Here is a 20,909-nt window from a genome sequence, read left to right as displayed (position 1 = left end):
ATAGTTATTGCCTTTAGCTTCCATAACTATTTTTTCCTCAAAACAGAGAAAACTACTATTCAGGACTTAAGTACCAATTGGTTTTTTTCCCTACAATTTCTTAATTGTAGGGAAAGCTACAATTAGTAGGTTCTCTATGAAATGGCATTTGTAATAAGTATGACTTGACATTTGAATTGTCTTTAATGTAGTCATAGCAAAATGACTAATGCAAGAATACTAGACTTACCTTTTTTTCTAACTTTTCAAGGAAGGATTTTGCTTATGTTTTTAAATTATGTTGTTGCAAATTGATATGCACTTCAGACATCAGTGTATCAGAATAAGTATGTTAGGAACATATTTTCATATCATATCATGGCTTTTAGACATAAATATGCCCGTTACTACTGATTGGTATGTTTAAGTGTCTAACATTCAAAATGTGGTCCTGGTAAAGAAGTAGACAGTATCTGTAACAACTCTAATTAGCCTAACTTGAAAAATACTTCTCTTACCATTACACAAGTTGGAGGCATGCAGCTATAGGCTGGCTTGAAAATACTCTGTGCAAACGTATTGCATAGAATCTGTGCTGTCCACTAAATGTCCTCAAAATCTTTGGCTATTTATATTCTCATTCTGAAAGCTTTTATAAAGTTGGTGGCTTTAGGCTTCTGCGTTTAGTAGAGAGAGAAACAGAAATTGTACTAGATTCTGTTTTTATTATTGTGCATGTATGTATTTTAATATTTTATTAAACATTTTCTCTTAGATATTATGGAAGAAGGAAGCAGTGTTGCAGTATTGATGCCAAATATTGGAGAACAGGAAGCTGTACTGATTTCTGAAACCGTCATTGGTCCAACACTGCAAAACAGTGAAGATGACAGAAAATGTAAAACCGATCCACTAATCCACGTTATTCAGAAGCTAAGCAAAATAGTTGAAAGTGAGAAGTCGCAAAGATGCCTTTTAATAGGGAAAAAGCGTTCTCATCCTAATGCTTCTGTGCAGTCCTTTGACACAGAAGATCTTTGTGAAATCCCAGCTAAAACAATTGAGCTGTCTGTTATTGGTACTAAAAAGACTGAGGAGTTACAAGCAGATTATTATGTGACTGATTGTCTTCCACAAAGCAAAAAAAAGGTGACATGCTACCAGTGTAGTCTATGTAAGTTTCTGTCACCATCTCTCTTAACACTACAAGAACATATAAAACAACATGGGCAGAAAAATGAAGTGATATTAATGTGCTCAGAATGTCATTTTGCTTCTAGAAATCAAGAAGAGCTTGAATCTCACTTCCAAAATTATCATGAGAGTGACAGTAAAAATAGCATCCACACAAAAGCGCAGCAATGTGTAAATGTCTCAAGTTCATTTTTGCAAGGGCCAGTGGAAGGAAGTGTCAAATCAGGGACTGATCAGACAGGAAATCTGGAATGCAAAGATATAACTCAGTCTACTCATGTGGCTGAAATGGGTAGGAGAAAATGGTATACTTACGAGCAGTATGGCATGTACCGGTGTTTAATTTGTCGATACACCTGTGGTCAGCAAAGAATGTTGAAAACACATGCTTGGAAACATGCAGGTGAAGTTGATTGTTCCTATCCTATTTTTGAAGAAGAAAATGAAACTACGAATTTGTCAGAGACGGTTGTAACACATACACCTCACAGTGTGGATGCAGTTGTTCTTTCTTTGGAAAACAATGAGCTAGATATCCATAGTGAACATTCTCTTCAACTTCAGATTTGCAATTCTGAGCAAATGTCATGTAAATCGCCAGTAGGAGCAAATGTAAAAGAGGAAGAAGTGTTAAATCAGTCAATAGCACACTCTCCTACTACAGAAGTTTTAGAGGAGACTGTATCAGATACAGAACAGGATAATTTGATAACTGATAGCCTACTGTCATCAGCACAGAAAATCATTAATTGTAGTCCAAATAAAAAGGGTCACGTTAATGTAATAGTGGAGCGTTTGCCAAGTGCTGAAGAAAGTGTCTTACAAAAGCCTTTCTTGATGAACCCTGACATTGAAACAGAAAAAAAACTAATCTCAGAGGAGTCCCATGTTATCTGTGAAGGACCTGAAGTTTATCGTTCAGATGAAATTCAAGAGGTGATAATAGGATGGAGTAATACTGAGAAGAAAGATAATGAATTAAGCTCTAATAAAAATATAGCTACTGATGAAAATGCTCCTCCTGTACGGAGAAGAACAAATTCAGAGTCTTTACGGCTGCACTCGTTAGCTGCAGAAGCTCTCGTTACAATGCCTATCAGAGCTGCAGAACTAACAAGGTCTAGCTTTAGAGCCTTCCCTGGGGAAGGCTCTGTGGAAGCAGAGACAGGAGAGAGAGATGCTGATGGCTCATATCCAGTTCATTCTAAAGTGGTATCCTCACTTAAGAATCCTTCAGAGGAGTTTAGTAGCTTAAACCAAAGTGACTGTGCATTAGTGGAGATAGAGAAAGAAAGGCCGGAGTTATCAGAAGCACCAATTAAAATGGGCATTAGTATGTCGCTACTCACTGTCATTGAAAAATTGAAGGAGAGGACAGATCAGAATGCTTCTGATGATGACATTTTGAAAGAATTACAAGACAACGCACAATGCCAAAATGCAAATGATGCAAGTATTTCTGGAAGTAACCTAGTAGAATATATACCTAATGTAGATCGACCCTACCGCTGTCGCCTCTGCCATTATAGCAGCGGTAATAAGGGCTACATAAAACAACACTTGAGAGTCCATCGTCAGAGGCAACCGTATCAGTGTCCTATCTGTGAACACATTGCTGACAATAGTAAGGATCTAGAGAGCCACATGATCAACCACTGCAAAACAAGAATGTATCAGTGCAAGCAATGTGAAGAATCCTTTCATTATAAGGTAAAGTTATTTCCTTTGTCTGTTTATAATAGCTAAATAACCTGTTTGTTACTTTTTTATAACTGATGATCCCTCTTTCTAACTTAATTAAATCTGACACCCTGGCTTCACGGTCATTACAGTTGGAGACTATTGCCTGCAGCACTTTCCAAATATAATATTCTGCCATAATTATTCTGACTTACCCACTGAAATAAGCTTGCTTCCTCACAGAAGTTATTTCTCCTGAGAGCCATCTTATGGACATATTAATATCCTGCTGTTGTTCCACCAACCTGTAGTAACTAAATGAAGAAATGGAAGCATTAGAGAACTTAAAAATTGAAACTCTAAAAGAATGCTCAAACATACCCACTAGTTGTGTGTGCAAGAGTAATAGTGGCCTTTGGGGAACATGCGTGAGAATCTTTGAAACAGAAGTTCTTTTATTTCTTCCTCTGTTGCTCTATTGGGCTGGACGTTCTGCAGAACTTAGATCTGAAAGATTACACACCAGAGCAGAATAACGTACTGCTCTCAGTTTTATAGTCTCAATTTTTAACATTAGCACCTGTGAGTATGTTTCTATATGCTCAAGTATGCTCGTTTTACTTGGGAAAATACAGTAGATAGCATCAGTATCTGGTCTTACAACTGAAACTGTCATAGGCAATGGTAGCGCAGGTTTTCCCGTATGTCCTGTTGTTGGGTCCTAGTTTGAAAAAATGATTACGTAATGAATATATTCACTTTTCTAGTGAACAGATTTTTTTTCTTAAATTAACTTGGCTTATATAATCACCTCTTAATCACTCTTATCAGTCCTTTGTTACATTATTAAAGTATAGGTTAATCCATTTTGTTTGTAGTAAAATTAACTGAGGGAGAATCTCTATGTATGCTAATGTATGTTTTATAACAGTTGTCAGTAAAACTTGAGTAATATTTTTGCAAATTACTGCAGTATCTGAATTGACCACTGTATGTTTGCATTGTATGTGTAAAGATGAGAAATTGTTTTTTCAGAGCCAACTGCGAAATCATGAGAGAGAGCAACACAGTCTTCCAGATATCTTTTCAACAGCTACACCTAACAAACTAATAGTTTCCAATGAAGTAGATGAAAGAGAAGGTACTGTATATATTTTTAACTTAAAATTACAAGTTGCTCATAAAATTACTTCTGGGTGCTGTATTCGTAGCCTCACTGTTTTTAAGATCTTCTTTAGGCTGAATTTAAAAAAAAAATTAAAGAAATTTAAAGAAAGCCTTGTTTTTTTTTTAACTCACTGTGGCAAGGTAGTTTGCTATCACCATATACATACAATCTAATTTTGCATTCCATGTCTAGAAATTACTGTTTAATTGTGGTGAAGTCCAAAATGAGTCATTTGTTTTAGACCTAGAGAGGCAAATGTAAGGCGTTCTAAAAATGCAACCTATGTCTGTAATAGTTGCCAGAGTAGTAGTAGGTATGCATTTTCTAAATTATTGTTTAATTATGTATTTTCTTATAATTTAATAGGTATTTTTTTAACTTGAAGTGTTAAGATAGTGAAAATTAGCCAAAGTTTGAAGTTTAGGGAAAATGTGGTCTTAAGATGCTGTGACTGTCCCGGAGCCCCAATATTTATTATTGCAACTTGTGTGAATCGTCCTCTCTGGTGAGTTAAAGTTCCCTTCAGAATAAAAGTGCTGTAAATAATTTCAGGAATGCTGTAATTTTTAGTACTCTGCAATTTTAGAGCACCACTGAACAACTGTGGGCTGAAATATTTCCCATTTTATACACATAGCTCTTTTCTCTCCTAACTATGGTCTCTTGTTTGTTTAGATAGCAAAATGCATACTGTAATATAGTACTTAAATTGCAGTTGAAATTTGTGGGTTCTACTCTCGCCTCTACAGTTGATCAATGAGTGTGAAAGTGATCTGGAATTAGCCTGACTACCTGTGAAAAAAGGTACTAACCACCATGAGCGAGGGTAGATGGCTTGAACCGTTAATGAGTTGTCCAAAGCAAAATGCATGTCATTATAAAATGAGGTCCTCAACTCTTGACTTCTGTTCTTTTAGCTCACGCTGCCTCTTACTTGGGCTTTCAGTAGACAAGGTAGAAAATTAAAAGCTAGTTACCTCATCAACCTCAGATAAAACGGCCCCTCCCGGCTCCTTTTTGCTCTCATCAGTGCAGAGAGCATTTAGACTTACGTAACTCAGGAAACTAGTTTCTAAGTGCTTATTCCGTACATCAGACCTAAGCTTCAGACAGCCATAGGCCTTCTGGGGACTCAGGAGCAGGCAGAAAAAAGGCTAGGGAGGGTCTGTTGGTAGTGAGAAAGTTACTCAATATAGTATTTTTTTCTTCAGAAGCAATAGCTTAAATGTTTTAATGGAAGCAATAGGAAATAAAACATTGTTAGTTGAGCTAGTTACAAATGCCTGTAAGCACAGCTCTCACTGTTACTGCTGACAATGTCTGTAATGTTTTAGACCAAGATTTTTAAAGATGACTTAAAGGAAATAAGAAAGGAAATAAGAAATTCCTCATAAAGGAATACCTACCTTGAGACACCTGAAATATGTCCGACTTTCAAAATACTGTACCTTTTGAGCTGAGGTCTCATGAAGGTGACTGAAAATCAAGATGGCTAGCTGCTTTTGAAAATGCTGCTTTTTAAAAGGATAGCTTTAGAGTTCATGTCCCAATCTTGTGACTTCTGTGAAAGAGGAACCTCTGCTCGTGAAATCCGCCTGATTTTGATTTAATTACTTCAGCGATTTTTTTAGAATAATTTTTGTTCATTATTATCTTATAAAAATGTTACAGCCATGCACCTTAATTGAATTTTTACTCCACATTAAATTTAGTAATATGGCTTGAATGAAAATAGTTCTCCTTTAAACTTTTATTAACTTATACTTTGGAATGCTTTAATTATTTCAGAACCAATTTATAATCAAATTGCAACACCACTGCAGTACAGCGATCTCTTGTCAAACAGATGTCATCCCTATAAAGCGACACAAAACAAAGACGTTTATGGCATAGCATCTGTTTATGTGAAAGATGCCTGAGCTGGAACGGTTTCATTTCTTCTTCATGAAACAGTTAGTCCTAAAAGTCTCTTTATTCATCATGGTTGTACAATAAATTAAAAGGGAGCATTATGACACTGAATATGATCAGATTGTAAATGTCTAATAATGAAGGAATAGCATAATAAGCAGCATTATAGGAGCACCTGTTACTGCTGCTGTAATAAAGATCTCTCATTTCCATGTTCACTTTTTAAGAGATTTCCTCAATCCAGAAAGCTAAAAAGCCCCCACAACCAGAGGAAAAAAGCCTTTGGGGGGGGGGGGGGAGGGGGGAACAACTACTATTTCACTACAGCCAGAGAGGATATGATGTATTATAACTGATGTGCATTTTGCTGAAAGAATAAATTTAAAGTAGTGATTGGTATAAGCAATTGCTCCTAAGTGTGTGCTATTGGGTGGTTAGCCACTTGTAACTGTGCAAAAGATGAGATCTTATAAGCATTATGCAAACATATAATTAGATATTTTTCGTTTTAAGCTGCCTGCCCAATAAAATACCAAATTCCTAACAGAAAATACATTTGAAAACAGTTTGTTCTTAAGCTGCAGAATTTAAGATGAAAGAACCATTCAAGTAGAGCATGCAGTAGCCCAACCTTCACACAACCCTGCTCTACTGTAGACCTGCAGACCATGGTCTTTGTATTAATCTGAGGTCTTCTGCATAAATGTGCATTCATAGAATCACAATTGTAGGAATAAAAATTCTTAAGTCTGTAAGTATAAACTGTTCGGATAATTTGTCATCAGAGAGAATTTTTTGAACAGCAGTACATTTTAAAAAGCAATATAAGCACATAGGAAAGGAAAAATTCTGATATATTTTTAGAACTTTACAGCTGAATTGCAAAGAGTGCATATTATGTATTACTTCTGTACTATTTTGTTTTTGTAAAAAATGCCAGAACAGTGAGCAATTCATTAAGTTTTAAAGAGTGTAAAATATTTTTTCTGTTATCTTTGCACACACAGAGAATTATTCTTTTTTTTTTTTAGACTTTCTTTGTGTTCAGACTGTCATTTTATTTTATAGGATAATATAAATGAATATGATATATTCTTCAGAATAACCCTCTGGTAATATAAGCCTAGAGCTCCAGCACTAACTAATTACTTTGCATCTTGAACCAAGAGTGCTGGCTTTTAGAGTGAAAATTTAAGTAGTGGTAATTTTTACTTACCGTTTAAGTCACTGTATCCCTCAAAATAATATACTTAAAACATTTTGACATAATTCAGTGCCCCGCAGTGGAATAAGATTGAAGTGAAAAGTTGAACTTCAAAATATCTCCTTAAAACAGAGTTCTGCCATGAATGTACTTAATTTCTACTTTGGTAATGAAAGAGTCAATCTGGGTTGTTGGAACCCAGCAGCATCAAGAGGAAACCCCAGAACAAAATAGTCTTTACAAAAACTGTTCAGGTTTTGGACTCAGGAGATGGAACTTCTGTTTTCAAGATAAATGCTACAGTTTCTCCTGAATTCAGTCTGCTTTTCTCATCTCTCCTGTCTTTAGCTACAAAGAATCGGGATTCAGGAGGTGATGAAGGCGAGGGTTTCAGTCAGTTTTTATTGCTCCAAACTGGCAAGATCTATGTGGTATTTGGACCTAAGCAGAGATATGTCTAAAAAGTCTACTTTCCATCTTTATGAACAGTCTCTTATTTCAAAGTTCAAGCTTGTATTTCCTTTCAAACAGTCCTAAGAGTGGCATACCCTCCTCTCAGCTTGACGTGGACCTTCAGTGCTCGTGACCTTGACAAGCCTTTAACAGAATACAGGGATTAAATCTGAGAAATTAGAACCTTTATTCTGGGGGGGGGGGGGGGGGGGGGGGTTAGGGATTGTCTCTGGTTTGGGAAGGAGCTGGGAGGGCTGGGAAGTAGATGACTTGTTAATATTATCAGCGTTCTTAAGGCAACATCTATAAAAAAACCACCCAGCTAATACCCCTTTTTCTGTTCTACCTAGGATCTTCCAGTGTATTCTAGTAGTACTAAAACCCCTCACAACACAAACTAATGGCTTGTTTGTGCTAGAATTGTGCTTCATAGGAGCATGAGGAGTTGCTCAAGTCTGTTTCCGCAAGATTTGAGCTTTATTTTGTCTCCCATATATAATTTGTTGAATTGTATATTTATTTTGGTTTTGGCATGTACTCTAGCAATGATCCTTTCCCACCCGAGAATTTCTCAAGGATCTCTGTCAGTTTCTTCAAAGCCCACATATGTTACTGAGAGTCATGGCTTGACCATTCAGTCAGCTCATAAGAATTCGGTGTAAAGGTGCGGTGAACTTGAACAGTAGAAAAGTAGAATTGTAATAGTTAGGTTAGTGAAAAGGTCAGATGCAAAAAGAAAAACCTTAGGTCTTAGTTTGGTGTTTCTTTTGGCAGTAGCACTGATGTAAGCAGCCCCAATCTGTTTGTCCTTCTTTCTGCTGTTCCCTCACTTGGGAGTGCATGAAGGATGCATGATAAGCTAGAGCAGAAAAATGACCTGCATTAAAAATACCATCCCTCCTTCCAAATGTTAATATTTCTAACCCAAATCAGTTCCCTTGCTCAGTGAGGGAGCAGGAATAGAGCTTTTAAGGCCTACACAGTCACATCCCAAAATATTCTCACTGTACACTTGCGGGCACACTGTTTCCTAGGTTAAATTAGCCTTTGTCTCTGCAACCATTAATTTTTCAAGAGTCTCTTTCATTCTGGAAAGAAAAAATGATTTCTGTTGCAATTGCTTTTTAGTAATTTGGAGACGTTCCAAATTATTTCTTAATACATCTGGTCAGTATCTGTTTTTTGATCATCTCAAATCCTTCTGAAGGTGGCTGTGAGTGTATCGGGATGATAAAGAGGATCTGAATGCTTCAGCTTTTTGTTTTTCTTTTCTATATTTGCCATTTGGAAACTTCTCTCTCAGCCGTCTCCTCTCTCGCCCATCTTTTCCTTTGATTTGGATCCTGCAAAGCAGTGAAAGGCCTGGGTTCAGCATTTAGCACCTTATACTATAACATGGGATTTTGACCTGACCACAGTAACCCAGAAGGGAAGCAACTGGGTGGTGAAAGAGAATGCGCTTCCCTAAAATTGTTAGTAATGCCAGTAAATGGCAGGGAGAACGCAGAACAGCCTGGTAATGAGCGTTTATTATCTCTATGTCCATTTCCAGTTAGCTCCAAATACTGAAGTAACACTTTTAAATGTTAATTCATGTTTCATAATTCAACTGTATGCTGAAAGTATCATCTGAGAACTTCTTATAATGCTGAATGCATCTCTCTAAAGTTAAGCGTTTTGTTTCGTATAGGAAACAAGGCTTCTGTTCAAAAACTGTATAGATGTGATGTATGTGACTACACAAGCACAACTTATGTTGGTGTGCGAAATCACAGACGAATTCATAACTCTGATAAGCCATATAGGTAAGTGTCTCAATTATTGCTGACTAATGCTAGGCTCTTGGTGTGCTTGTTTTAACAAGGTTACTTCCTTGCTCTTGCAATTTTGAGATATTGTTAAAAAATGCCAGTTTCATAATTTTACTACAAGGCACTGCAAAATTGAAGGAGCCACGCTTGCTGATCAACTATGTACTTAAGATTTGCTGACTTTTCCAGGATGCCTCTGTAGCTAGAGAAGTCCATGGCTTGTTTTCAGTTTGAAGCATCCAGATGTAGAAGGGGAAATAATTACATTATAATATTGATCTTTGGCAGATGATAATAGCATATTTAGTAGACTCCTTGCACACTAAGTGCTTTTTGGTTGCTTTATTGTACGGCATTCTCCGTTATCATATTGCTACTTCTAAAGCTTCGTTTTAAAGCAGCAGGGCAAGCAACCATGTTCACACTCCTTAGTGGAGGAAGGAGGAGTCAAGGGATATCGATGTATTGGCTCCCACAGAGTGCAGTAAAAATCTGCTCTTTGTCTTGCCCCAGTCCCCTTATCTTTATCAATATTAACGCACTCATTTAGGATCAGATTTTATAAACTTTCCTTCAAAGACATTATATAGAGCTATATAAAAATGTTGATAGCTAAAATTGGTTGTAATACTGCTGTTCAGGTCCTCAGAGGAAAAAATAAATCATGCATTTTTCTATTGGTTTCTGCAGAATTTCTTCAAATTTGATCTATTCTTATTCAGGATGGAGCTCTGTCCCTCTCTAGTGGTTAAAAAATAGATGTGAGTTAGTAAAATTTTTGAGCTAATATACTTCTATCTTTCTAGTACTAACTCTGGAAACACATCTTCAGACCCTGAAACCTTGCACTCAAACAGGGACTTTCCCTTTTGACTAAAAAAACCCCACAAGATGTGCTATATTTTGATTTAGTGAATTATAATGATGTATATGATATGTATTATATTATATATTAGTATTATATGCTAATACTACATGTTAATACTGTATATTAATATAATGTGTTAATATATTATTTACATGGCACCCTATGTACTATATATAGTATATATCACATTACATTATATATAAAGTTATAATATATGTGCTCAGAGCACAACTGTGGCATACAAATAGATTTTTTTCCTCCTCAGAATTTTCCCCATTGCCACTATTTGCTGCTGAGTGGAGCCGGAAGAACAGATACTGTAGAGCATCTTGGTTTTGGTAGCTGTCTGAGTGGGTGTTAGCCAGCCTGTTTGATTTAGGAACACATGAGAATTTTCAGTTGGAGGTATAGACTGTGGCATAATAAGTTTATGATCCAGCTTGCTTTTCTTACTAACTTTTCATGGGCTCCTTGCAAACATCTGTAGACCTGGTAGAACACTCAGGCCACAGCCTAGGAAACATAAAGATCCAATATTTCTGGTATTTCTCCTTGTGAAACATTTATTCCTTAAGCCGTTCAAAGGATCAGATAGCAACCTACTATATTGCATCTATGTTTATACCTGTAAACGTCTTATTATTTGTTTGACAAAAAATGCTGGAAATTAAACTGTATAGCTTCTAATTATTACATACCTATGGCTAAAATTATCCATTTTGGTAGATTTGGTAGCTTTCTAGATTTTAATACTGCCCAGCTAAACCCTTTGAAAAATGCAGTGTTAGTAATCTCCAATCAACTATCCCGGATTCTCAGACTTTTTCCCACTGTAGTCCAGACTTTGTAAATTACTGAATATATTATCATTTCAAAATGAATGAGGTGCAGAAATGCAACTCTAACAGTTTAATATTACAGATTGTTAAATTCCAGTGCCCAGGAATGTTCTCTGGCTTTGTTTAATATCCTAAAGTCCTGATAAATATGCAGGGTTTTAGTTGAGCTTGGTGTCTCCCATTAGATCGGTTTTTATATGTTATGTATAGGAAGCTTTCCTGGTAGTATGTTGCTATTTATGTATAGCATAGTATTTTGTGTAATACTTTGAGATCGAAATCCAGGGACCTAGATCTAGATCCAGGCTGTTTTATGTATCATTTGCATACCACATGCTGTGACAGAAGTCAAAAAATGAAAGTGTAGACTTTCATGTGATATGTCTTAGTGCACTCGAATCCAAATCCAGTTCGAGTCTTAGGGCACTCGAATCCAAATTTGTTGATCTTATCCCTGACTTCTGTTTGAACTATAATGCTCTGAAACATAGACATTTCATTACCAATAGTTTGGCATTTAAAGTGTCATGAGAAATATTGCTGTTGCATTAAGTAGAACTTGTATTCTTGAAGAATAAGATCCACTTTGAAATGCACTCCATCCCCTATAGCTCTTACGATCGTGTTCTGCTTTTGCATAACATACCCAAGCAGCTTGTATCACGGCTGCTTCAAGAGCACCCAGATCTCCCTTTATAGTTAGTGATGTTGGCCAGTTTCAGTAGAGGTGCATGAGATGGATTTCAGGACAGAACATGCTCCATACACCTAGCAATTCTTACTCAAAGGTGAAGGGTTTTTTCAGGTGCAAAAAGTCCTCATGGTCCAAAAATGCAAAGTTAATGTTACCACTTGGACATCTGTAAATGTTGTTAGTCCTCACTGTAGTCTTTTCAGATACTTTTTTTTCCCTCTTAATTTCTATTTGTAGAATAGTTTTAGCAGTTAATTATCAGATTAGTTTACCAGTTTTTTGTCTCTTTAGATGTCGAGTATGCGACTTTGCCACCACAAATATGAATAGCTTGAAATGCCATATGAGGCGCCACCCCCAGGAGCATCAGGCAGTGCAGCTAATGGAGCAGTACAAGTATGTAACAGTTCTGATTTGGCAAAAAGCTGTGATAGTAGTGATTTTTTAATGTTATGAAATAAAGCAGAATTCAGATTCTATTCTTTTTCCTCCTAGATTCGTTCTTTGTTTCAGTGACATTTCGTGCGTGTGAGTGCGTGTGTGTGAGAGAGAGAGAGATTTGATATGGCGTTCCTAGATGATGTTTATGCTAGTAAATTAAACATGTCTGTGACCTCCCTCTGGTACAGTATTCAGCCCTTTCTTTCCAAAATGGGATGGCTGCATATAAACTGCCTATTGCAAGTGGTTTCTGGACCATGTTAATTACCAAAGCATTCTTGGAATTGTTTGGGGCAACGCATGTGCCAAAACCATGCTGGAGCACCTCTAAAATTTAATATTACAGATTGTAAAATTCCAGTGCCCAGGAATGTTCTCTGGCTTTGTTTAGTATCCTAGTCTAGGCACGGTCTTTGCGTACACATACTAATTAAAATCCAGATTTGCATTGCGATGCCCTCGTTAAGAATTAGTATGAAGGGTCATTATGTTTAAGTCTTACTCTGTCTGTTTATATGTTAAAAATATTTATCAGGAAAAGTTGGCATAAAATGGCTAATTGTTTCCTACTAATTTGCAATAAGAAATAAAAGCAAGGAAAGGGAAAAAAATCAGGAAGATTCCAGTCATTTCTTAGGAAAGAATTTTAAAGGCAACAGGAATAATCCAAATAAAGTACATTGACATATGGGGTTTCTTCTGAAGAAAATCCAGTTCTATAACTTCAAAGTCCTTCCATGGCTTTTTTTCCCCAAAATGTACTAGAAAGTAACACTAAGTTCCGTGTGCTCTGCTGTCATACTTTACACACTATCACTAAGCGCTTTTAGTATTACCTAAGATTACTGCAAATCTCCACACTTTGTCCCCTGTGTCCCTGAGGAAATACTCTATCAAAAGCTGCAAGATAATTATTTTCTCAGTAGACCAATTTAGGATACACTTGAACAGTATAGTTTAATAATTCAGCATAGGTCAATCAGTAGGGCAAATCATGCTATAGAAATGAAAGGAATTTACTACTAAAACACAAAAGTCAATGGTAAAATAATTTCTTTTCTCTGAGAATGACTTGCATATACTGTAACTATGCAGCAAATTCAGACTTCAGATAGGAACAGATGTTCTCCTAGTTCCATAGTTTTTAATTGATACTTCTTTTAAAAACACTACTTAAAAAAACCCAAACTCTATAGAACATTGAGCAGCACCAGTAAACTGCCTTCACCTCCATTTCTGCCCTCCCATTTTAATGTATATATTTCCCATGAGATCATTTCGTTTAACATAATATACATTGTATTATGGATGATGATCATAAAGTATAGTACATCCGACTAAAAGCTGTTGAGTTTCTGCATCTTTGATTTGAACTGCATGCCTGACTAAAGTAGTCAACAGTATTAAGGTCATGATATTGTCCTCAGCAAAGTAAATCTGATTAGTAAATTAGCCAATTAAATTAATGTACTTCAGAAAACGAGACTGTAATTAAAAGTGGATAAAAACAAAACAACAAACTGTTGCTTCCTTCAGCCCACTGACCAAGCTGTGTTACTGATGTAGAAAAATTGTATACCATCATATGATAAAAGACTATTGAACCTATGTGCATATAGAATAGAATTCGGATTATTTAATGACTTTTGTGTTATGCAGAAAATCTTTTTGGCCTAATTTTATCCGTAAGAGGAATTATAAGGTGGTTTTATTTCTTATTTAAAATGATGGCATTATTTTGTAACAGCCTTATTAGACGTGTTACAATTCTCAATCTGAGGGTGAACTTGCATATATTTGAAAGCATCCATTTTCTTTATGAGGCTTCAAGTTAGAAGGAGGAGGAAAAAATAGAATAGTACATTCCAAATCAAGTAATAGAGACAAGCGAGCTAGAAGGACACACTGTTGTTAGCCAGCAAAATAGGATTATCTTGCTACGTAAGCAAGGTAATGTACCATGTCTTCACATAACGTGTCAGATTGTTGCTATTCTCCACAACCTTCTGCTGAGTAGAAATAGTTTCTTTTGTGAGATTATTTGCCAGGCATTTAAGTCCTAGATCCTACTATCATTAGGAGCAGTGGTGAAGCCTTACTGAATTCTGGGGTGTTTAACACTGGGTTATGTAGTTTCCAAGTCCTAGTTTTGAAAAGGTTTATCCTATCCTATGTTTATTTACATTTATCCTAATGCAAAATATCAGAAGACCACATTGCTTGAGGAGAAGACCATCTTGCTTTTGTTGAGGAATGAGATAGGCTGAGATAGATTCCTAGTTATAATTTATTAGAACTAGGTCACCTTGGATTTCTAAAAAAAAATTTGATCCTAGTCGAACTCCATGTGATTTGAAAAACTGAAGACTTCCGAAGTAGCAGGAGCACCTCGTCTTTACCATGAGTACTGTTCAGCTCTGGAGTGATGTCGTACATTATCACTCATCTCCTTCATGCTGAGCTGACTAACTTATCATCTTGGAAAATGCTTTTAAAAGTCTTTACTGTTGTATATTCATGTACAAAAAAAGTCCTATGGGATTTGATCAGTCTTCAGTTATCTATGTCTATAAATATACATCTGTATGCAAATAGAGTTTCTTTTTCAAGGTTCTTGAACCCTCCAGCCAAATTCTACAGGAGGAACAAACATTTACATTCAGCTTTATCAGACCATTCCAAAAAATGGCATTTTCTGTTCATCTGTGAATTCTGCTACATGTTTATACCTCAGTAGTATGAATTTACAACTGTTTTAGAAAGAGGGATTGGAGTATTGGGAAAATGAGAGAAGAAATACCAAAGTATTACCTTTGTTAAACAGTCTTGGTTGTGTTTAATTTACTGAAGTTTATGCTAAAACCTCTCCTGTTTCTACAAGACATAATTAGGATTGCGTACATGAAGACCTGTATGCTAAATACTGGGAATGTAAATTAAATATAATGGGACAAAAATTTATTTTATATCTAAAACTTGTAAAGCATTTCTCAAACAGTGCGTTTCCTGAAAAGATCAAAGATTGTTTAATAATTAGGATTATTTCAGATGTTAATTTTTTTCTGAATTCTATGTGTAAAACTGAAGCTAAGTTGAAGAACAAGACAGCATATAGCTATGTAATATTTCATAGGGAGATAGGAAATTTATTCTTAAAGTTCCCCAAACTGTTGGAAAACTCTCTAGACAAAATGGTTATCCTCAAATAAACTAATACATGCTACACCAAGAAAGATTTTATTAGTTCATTAAGTTTATCAGTGCTGAGAACACAGAGAGAGCCTCACTACCAACCTGCAAAATACCACATAGACATACTCCCTGTTTCTGCAGTTATCAGTGCTATTGCATTTTTGCAGTATTTAAACAGTTTCAACAAACCAAACAGATAAGATTTTAAAATTATTTAAGAAGTCAGAAAAGCTAAGCTTAAAAATTCTCAGAACCTTTAAACAGTGTACAATTCAGAATGAAACTTTGCAAACTAACATGACCTAGGTATAAAACTTGACAGAGGGAGTGAGAGGGAAATTGGCATATTTACCTATATTAGTAAAAAACAATTATTGCAGTGTTATTCTCCTGAAATGAGTAAGCACAATTCCTCCTATTGTATGGTAGAAGAGAAAAGAAAGAATGTATCTTGCTGTTTTCTGAACCTTTTGGAAGAACTAGTGAATTACTAAAATCATAAAGCTTAATTTCTGTGTGCTTCTCTTTTTCCTTCTTTACTTTTTTCCCTAGATGTTCTCTTTGTGGATATGTGTGTAGTCATCCTCCCTCCCTAAAGTCCCACATGTGGAAACATGCAAGTGACCAAAATTATAATTATGAACAAGTGAACAAGGCTATTAATGATGCAATTTCACAAAGCAGCAGGTATGTCTGTTTTACTTTCAAGCTCTGTCGTCTAGAATTTTTCAAAGGACCCAACTCTGATTCAAAGAAAAGTTTCTATCAAGAAGCAACAAAAAAGTATGTTTTGAAATTTGTTTCATTTTTTATTATTATTTCTATTACTTTAGGTTTCAAGGACAGCTTCCTGAAAAAAACTTATTAGAAGGCACTGATGAAAGTACAGTACCTATACTAGGAAGTTCAGACAACTTGGTGTCTTTTACAGAGTCTATTAACCAAACAACTAATGAAATTTCGGGTTCTGATGAAAATGAAAAACCTAACTTGATGAATACCTCATGCAGCTTAGAAAAGAACTCCACTCTGCCCCATGTTGGCACAGAATACTGCGTTCTTCTCTTCTGCTGCTGCATTTGTGGGTTTGAGTCCACCAACAAAGAAAATCTGTTGGATCATATGAAAGAACATGAGGGTGAAATCATAAACATCATTCTAAATAAGGACCACAGCACAACTCAGAGCACAAACTAGATGAAGGAGAAAGTTAAAAACAGGATTTTCTAGAGTGGATATTTTCTATCTTTGCTAATTTTGCCTGAGAAACTTGCTAAAGAGAAGAAAATGCAAGCAAAAGTTGCTGATTTCTGAGCCCAATTCCTTGTTTCATTAAGAGAACAGTAGCTTAGCCAGGGACAGATGAATCATTAAAGAGATAAATTTCAGGGGTGGGTAGTAGAATGATCCATTTAAACCTGTTATTTCTCTGTATGTTGCCAAGAGCGTGGGGGTTTTTTTGTTGTTGTTGTTTTTTTTAATTGTCAGGTTTAATTGACAGGTCCATAATAATGCATTAGTACCGAAGTCAAAATCTAAAGGTAAAAAAGCTTTGTATCAATTGAGAAGCTTTTTCTCTTCCTTTCTTTTTTGTTGTTATGCAAGTATTCAGGCAAAGCATTTTTTTTGCCCTGTTTTAATTGGCAAAAGACAGATAGACATTTTACAGTATGATCTCATAAAACATATTGCCTAGATTTTGGAAGGGAGAGAGAGAGGAGGTGGGTTAGGGCACATGTGTGTGCTTGCATGTGTACATAGGTGTTTCATTCTCCCCATGTATTTTGAAGGCCTTACAATCTCCAAATCTTCTTCCTAAAAAAGACTGGTATCTTCTAACTTGATTCAGAGCAGCAGGAGCTGAGTAGCCTAGAAGCTTTTTGGCTATTTTTCTGATTAGGTCCTCACTAAGTATCTGATACATTTTGATAGGTACAGTCTAAGTAAAAGTATGTAAAAGTATGTAAAGGATGCTTTATAATAATGTCCTGCTGTTTATTAATGGCTTTCTTTACACACTTAGTGAAACCTATTTCAAAAAAAAGCAAACAAAACTAAGCAGATTATATGTCATTTTAACTTGTGGTGATTACTTTGCAGTACACATGAGCACCATTTTTTTAATGAGAATAAGGTATTAACAGATATGTAATAGCCAAGATACAAGAAGAGATTTTTAAAGCTACATAGATTCCTAAAGATGTGGATTAGCACAAAGTGGGATTTTGAGAATTGCCTACATGCTTTGGAGTTCTTTGAAAATCCCACTGTCTAAAATTCCTACTTGTCCAGCTGCGCTGTATCTATAGAAATCATTCACTGAAAGCTATGGTAATCTTTCTGTAGAATGTTCTATTTCAAAATATGAAATATGGCAAACAATATTTTAAGTAAAAACTGGATCCAGTCAGTTGTAGAATAAATTTTACTAGTGCATACAGTATGGATTCATAAAGGGAATTAGGGATTACTTTGTTTTCTGAGAAACACATAGAAATCTCTCCCTTCTAAAGCTTTTAGCTTCAAAGATTACAATGCTGATCTTTCTTATAGATTCAGCAATTTGCAGTAGAAGACATCTGTCTATGTATCAATTGGGAATAGTATCATACAGGCTAATTACCTGGCAACTTTGTTGAGATTATTTATAAAGTTGGCTACTTAAATTGTTTGAAATACATGCTTCCTACTGAGTGAAGTAGTAGCACTTCCGAAGAAGCCCTTTAGCAGCCTGATTAAAACTTTCTAGTTTGGGCATTTCATTCTGCTTTTAAAGAGACGCAGTTGCACAGAAGAACGCCTCGCTCACAGCATGGTAATGCAGTTACCTGCGTTTTAGTTGCTCATTGCTTAAAAATGTCTTACTCTTAGAAAAAAAAATAGTATTATGTTTATTTCCTGTTTATGCATTTCTGCTAGCAGCAATAAGCTACAGCTGTAAATCTAAGAAGGTGGCAGATGCAGTGTACAGTCCATTGTGGTACTGCTGACTAAAAGTGGCAAACAAGAAATCAACAAAAAGTCTTGTTACAACTTTATGAAGCAGCACAAAATCTAAAGGCCAGTGTAAAAGGCAGTAAGATTCCAAATACGTTTGGTGATTATTTTAAGTGATTTCCTTAAGCATCTTCAACTTGTTCTTTTCAGTTAAGTATCTGTCATTTTGTTTATAAATTAGATTGCAGAAAGTACCTATTTAAAAATTGGCCTGGATCTAATGTCAAAGCATTTTTGTGTCCGAGATATTTGAGATACTTCACATCTCTTTGTAAAAGTAAGTATACATAATTTTCAGTCAAAAGCTGATTTTTTTTATAGTCTTACAGAGATGGATTTTACATTTTAAAAATAATACATCATTTTCATTTGCTATCTCTAACTGAAATTAAGATAACTTTTAATGGAGTATTGTTATTGTCCTATTGAAAAAAATGTTTTCAACAGAGAATTCGTGTGAAAGCAGTAAATTATTTGGAATTTGTCTGATCTTTGTCATTCAGAGATCCCATTTATTGAAAAATTGAAAGGTACAAAGAGATTCATAGTAATGTTAAACTACAAATCTGCGATCATAGAAACAGTATTTTGCCACATTCTTATTTTTCAGTAAAAGGATAATGTATTTTAAAGTTGCTATGCTAGTGGAAAAAAAAGGTGAAAAAGTTGCATTCATAAGCTGGCAGGGAGCCAAGACTCACAAAGCAAGTAACTTTGAATCAAAATTAACAGTTTTGGTGCCTGGGTGGGCCCCACCTGCAGTGTTAATGCACCAAGACGCATTGTAATAGGATTACTGAGCAGAATGCTACTATTTAGTTTTTCTTTGCCATCTTACTGCTTTTTTCAGTTTGAGCATGTGTTACTGTAAAATAGTAGAAAGTTGGTTGCCTCCGAAAACTCTTACGAGCCCTAACAAATGCCACCAAATAATTCTTCCCCATCTGCACAGAGATAAAAATTGTAACTTTCTATCTCCGTGTTGCTTGCCATTAGTTATCCATTCAAAAATCCCATGGACTTTATCAGAAGTTCTGCATGTGAAGTAATTATAGGCTCAGTTTTTGAAAGCAAATTATTCCTCAGGATATCTGCTTTAGAAAGTGTGCGGTTCACTTGGTTGCATGTTATGTAAGGGTTTCTCAAGCACATTTCCAGGTTACCAACGCTGCAGTCTTCCCCTTTCTTTAAGATTTTAAAATATTTTAGGATCTTCTGTCACAAAACTATCAGTTGATCAGGAATTCACTTGCTGTTTGCTTTACATAATTTTTTTGGCATGTGAACCTTAACTTGCAGCTTTGATTTTAAATGCCTATACTTCTACTAAAGAGAAGGCTTCATTCATACTAGACCATACTGATAAATAGGTGGTATTTCATCTTTCTGACTTATACTTGGCCTGGAAAAATAAAGTGGTTTTCAGTCAGAGTTACTATATTTTCCTCTTTCAAAAGCACTTATTTAATCATTTAAAAATGTACAGTTGGTGCTGAAAGTAACATTTGTTAAGATATATTTAATAGAAATTTACATTTGCATTTGATATTCATGGACATGGGTACATGTATTTTTTTAAGAAAACGTAACACTATGGCACTGCTTTTATAGCCAAAGTATAAACAAATTAGAAAACTGACATGTAAAGACTGCAGTTAATTCTGATACTGTATCTTATTAAATAGGATGACTTTCATTTTATAAAATTATCCAGCACATTAAGCTGCATGCCTTAAGCTCTCTCTAGGATTGTGTTCCTGATAGAAGACTGTCTGTTTGGAACTATGAAGCAAAGTCTGTAGTACTACTTTAACTACCTTCTGAAATACTGTACAATGTTAGAATAATTTATTTTGCTTTACAGGAGTTTGTCACGTATTGACTTTAATATTGTATTTTGGTAATAAACCTTTTTTGTTAAATGCTGCAGTCACTTTTTTTGTGAGAGATGGGAATCTGTTTGGATCAAAAAGTATTTGGAATACTTTACTGCCATTTCTCACTCTTGTGTCAAGATAACAGGGTGCTAATACTGTTAATCTAAGTTTTGTAAAAGTAACTGTAGTGATGAAATACAAGACCATTAAAACAAAACCAAATACACTAGTATTGGTGTAGCTTGGATGCAGTTATGATGGAATGATGCTGAAAGACAGAATTGTGCCTTCAAAATTCATAGTGAAGCTAGTGGGAATTTTGTCCCTAATATAAATGGAGTGAAAACCTTACACAGCTTTTTTCACGCAAGCAGTTGACACTTGCTCGTCCATCATATAAGGTAATGCATATAGTCTTGCAACCTAATTTTTAACGTATAGCATATTTCTTGGTCTTGCTGGAACTTCTTTCCGCCATCTCTTTCAGGGAAAAGGTATAACTCAGTTGCTGGCCAAGTAAAGAAAGAGCGAATGATCAGAGTACCCGTTGCTGGGATTATCTTGGTTTACATAAACACGGTATCTTATTTCCTTTTGTTTG

The 20,909-nt window shown here is 35.5% G+C and overlaps 1 protein-coding gene across 2 annotated transcripts; it reads left to right on the top strand.

Annotated features, from left to right (window-relative positions):
- Nucleotides 1–759: 759 nt before the first annotated feature.
- ZNF507 (zinc finger protein 507) lies at nucleotides 760–20,353 on the top strand. 2 transcript variants are annotated; one of them, XM_009678356.2, is made up of 6 exons: nucleotides 760–2,883; nucleotides 3,889–3,994; nucleotides 9,280–9,394; nucleotides 12,093–12,197; nucleotides 15,987–16,121; nucleotides 16,268–20,353. In XM_009678356.2, the coding sequence occupies exons 1-6, from the start codon at nucleotides 760–762 to the stop codon at nucleotides 16,629–16,631; spliced, it is 2,949 nt and encodes a 982-aa protein (XP_009676651.1). In that variant the 3' UTR covers nucleotides 16,632–20,353. The 2 variants fall into 2 exon arrangements, with proteins under 2 accessions (XP_009676651.1, XP_009676652.1); XM_009678357.2 differs by lacking the exon at nucleotides 12,093–12,197.
- The last annotated feature ends 556 nt before the right edge of the window (nucleotides 20,354–20,909 follow it).

Source organism: Struthio camelus, chromosome 10, assembly GCF_040807025.1.
Source record: "Struthio camelus isolate bStrCam1 chromosome 10, bStrCam1.hap1, whole genome shotgun sequence".
Lineage (NCBI taxonomy): Eukaryota > Metazoa > Chordata > Aves > Struthioniformes > Struthionidae > Struthio > Struthio camelus.
This window is presented reverse-complemented; position numbering and strand designations above follow the sequence as displayed.